This window comes from Cyprinodon variegatus, unplaced genomic scaffold (assembly GCF_000732505.1).
Source record: "Cyprinodon variegatus isolate N-32 unplaced genomic scaffold, C_variegatus-1.0 Scaffold513, whole genome shotgun sequence".
Taxonomy (NCBI): Eukaryota; Metazoa; Chordata; class Actinopteri; order Cyprinodontiformes; family Cyprinodontidae; genus Cyprinodon; species Cyprinodon variegatus.
In genome coordinates this window covers 437,832-441,102 of record NW_015150966.1, presented here as the reverse complement: position 1 = coordinate 441,102, position 3,271 = coordinate 437,832, and the positions used below count along the sequence as shown (strand labels likewise).

Below are 3,271 nucleotides of genomic sequence, written 5' to 3'. Positions count from 1 at the left end.
CTTTTTTTTTATTATTACCGCTGTCTAGTTTAGCCCTTTGAAGTTTTATTTTTGCAGTATAAGGAACATGTGAACGTGTTGGGTGTTAAACCAAGGAACCTTTGTTTCTCACCAAGTGCTTGGAGAGCTGAGCCTTCCTGTGTTTGAGGAACTGATCAAACACCTTCACCTGATGTTGGACTCTGATTAGAAGAAAAAAAAAGGCCGTTTGATTTTGTATCAGTGAAACAAACACAAAATGACAACAAGGAGGGACTGTGGATGAAGTTTCAGGTAATGGATTTAACTATACCGATAACAGCATGATGTTCTGGGCTTTATCTTTGGTCTCATTTCTATAAAACGGTATTTGAAAAAGGAAACAGTTTTGGCTGTTATACCACAATGCGTTGTTTTTTTCTTTTTAGTACGAAATAAAAAGATGTGGACAGTTTTGACTTTGTCAGGCATGTCTTCTGACAGTTTGACTTTGACTTTATTGAACCTTAAGTGAACGGCATCAGAAATAAACGCTAAATACTTGAACAGTACACACTTCTCCAAGTAATCACCATCAATTTTCACTGATTTATGGTTTTACAAAACTGTAATTTAAAGCAAGGCAGTTTTGTGCCCCTTTAAACCAGTTCTTACTTTGTGAGACTGAGGTCAAACAGTTCACCCAGATATCTGGGTTTATCCAACAAGGCTGCCAGAGCCCAGAAAGCCTCCTCCTCTCCCAGCTGCATCAGCAGCACAGCAGCTATGTAGGACATGCCTGCAAACAAACACAAAGACACACTAGTATCCTTTTAACTCTAAAGGACAAAAATTACTTTAAGTATTGTTAATGCAGAAAAAATGTGCCAATGTGTTGTAAGATAACAGCCAGATTCTGTAAAATTAGCAGGACGATTGTTTATATTCCGGTTAGCCAAAGCTAAAAGTTGTAAAATAATTTCTAACTTAACTAATCGGTATTTGAAATCATATTAAGGTAAGAAAAATGAAACGGTCCATGTCAATATGGATGGACAGTTTAAGTGCCAATATTGCTTCTTTTTTAACCATTTACATAATTAGAATTACGCATTGATAACAGATGTTATGCAAGTATCAATTTAAACAAAAAATGAAACATTTCTTAACAAATCAAAACTCTAACAATGGATGGTTAATGGAGGAAGTGTCAATGCAATCGGCGAATGTGTGCAACCATCAGCCGATGTAAGAATGCTACTATTGGCCATAAATATCGTAAATCAAATCTCTCATGGGGTCTCAATATCATTACCTATATTTGATGTTATTTTACAGTTCCTTTGGCCACATAAACTAGATGAAAGTAGAAAATCCTTCTTACATACTCTGTATTAACAAGGTGACAAACTTTCATTTTTTTTATTTTGGTCTTAGGGCAGTAGAGGCCAAATGGAACAACAAAATGACTTTTCTGTAGATTTATAGTTTTATATATATACAGTTATATAACATTTATTCTACTAGTTGAAAATGAACAGGTGTTGTTTACACAAAGTTAAAAGTGTGTAACTTAATTTGGGAAACTGTCTGAGCTAACCTGTTACTTACCGACCGTCCCTTTATATCATGGTCTTACAGTTACTTAGTTCAACAAAAACAGATCTTTTAAGTTTTGTTATCCATCTGGTAAAACGTCATTTATCATAGATAAACGAACACTAGAGTTGCACCCAACTCAGCATGCGGACTCTGCATTATGTTATCATTGTCTGGGCTACCCACAATGCTTTACGCCATCGTGGCAACTTTCAGACAGTCATGTAGTGTAAGGTCAAAGGTATGCGCACAGCCCAAGCAGACCTGACCGCCGGAGCAGATCTGGTAGCTACACCGTTAATCATCTGTTGAACTAAATCGTGAATAATACAGAAGAGAAATAAAAGAAACTTGGGAATTAAAACAAGCTGTTGTGATGTATCTGATGAGATGCAGAGTATAATCAGAAACTGATATCCAAAGAGGATCTTATTAAAGAATTTGATTTCTTTATTTTGTGGCTCAGCTGCTGTATGTTTAAAACCTACTTAGCAAAAAGTTTGAAGATGGAAATAAAGTAGAAGAACAGAGAGAAAGAATAAAGACACTGATAATAATAATGGGTTAAAGAACAGTCCTTTAACACCAAGTGGTTAATTTTTGAATATTATTTATACGGGAAAGGGGAATTGGCAAGATGAGCAACTTGTTTAAAGCTATTAAATAATGCTTGGTTGATTGTTTGAATTAGTGAAGAACACAGGAAAGGATTAAAGACAGATTAGAGACAGACAATGGGTGCGTTAGGGTATCTGCTACAAAGGACACCGGTGACGACATCAGGAAGGAATAATGAAACTAATGAGGTCACAAAAACCTAGATGTCCAAAGTGGTTAGAGAATTTGCTGATCAACTACTGTAGTCACTGCTTCCCTTTGTGAAAATTTTGTACAAGCAGGCATGGCAGGTAAACAACAGGGTAGAATGTGGAACAGATGAGGGAGAACAGAGAGGATGATGAAGCAGGAGAGAAGTAGATAGTGACTGTTTTCAGAAAGTGTTGAATTTCATAAATCAGTGAATAAATAGGATTTATTAACCTGAAAAAAGTAAAATAAAGACAAATCTTTGGAGGGAGAAGGTAGGCATGGGAGCTGGGGTGTTTTGTGTCTCTATAATCCTTAAAGGGGTCATAGAATGTAAACCGAGTTTACATTGTCATACTGTAGATGAATAACAATAGTTCAATGGGTGAAATGGACGAACAGAGAAGTTCAAACCCCACCGACTCCTCCTTTCTCAGTAAATCTCACAATTCTAAACTTCCACCATAAAACGCGCAAATTTGAACGAAGCACCAAATTGACGTCAATTCGGGAACGTTGCCTTATTTAGTTCTGTCCTGTACTTTTGTCACGCCTCGAAATTTACATACTTCACTGCCCCAAGAACATGAATAGAGGTAGATGTAAGACACAGGTTTAGCCGTTTAGCCTACAGTTTCATCTGCGGGATATTGCAAAAATTAGAAATCTCCTGTCCAGGGGTGATGCTGAGAAACTAGTCCATGCATTTGTTACTTCAAAGCTGGACTGTCGTAATTCTTTACTATCAGGAAGTCCACAAACTGCAGTTAAAAGCCTTCAGCTGATCCAAAATGCTGCAGCCAGATAATGATAATTAAAAAGAGAGATCATATCTCTCCTATCCTGGCTTCTCTTCATTGGCTTCCTGTTAAATCAAGAATAGAATTTAAAATCCTCCTTCTCACAT

General features: G+C 36.7%; 1 protein-coding gene across 1 annotated transcript in view; it reads right to left on the bottom strand.

Moving 5' to 3' along the window:
* The window catches only part of LOC107094899 (USP6 N-terminal-like protein), a 61,170-nt gene that overhangs the window by 48,018 nt on the left and 9,881 nt on the right, over positions 1-3,271 (bottom strand). Inside the window, exons 6-7 of the mRNA XM_015390790.1 lie at positions 634-757; positions 113-182 (exon numbers count right to left, since the gene is read on the bottom strand). Of these exons, the coding sequence (XP_015246276.1) occupies positions 113-182; positions 634-757 (194 nt within the window). The remainder of the gene's footprint in view (positions 1-112; positions 183-633; positions 758-3,271) is intronic.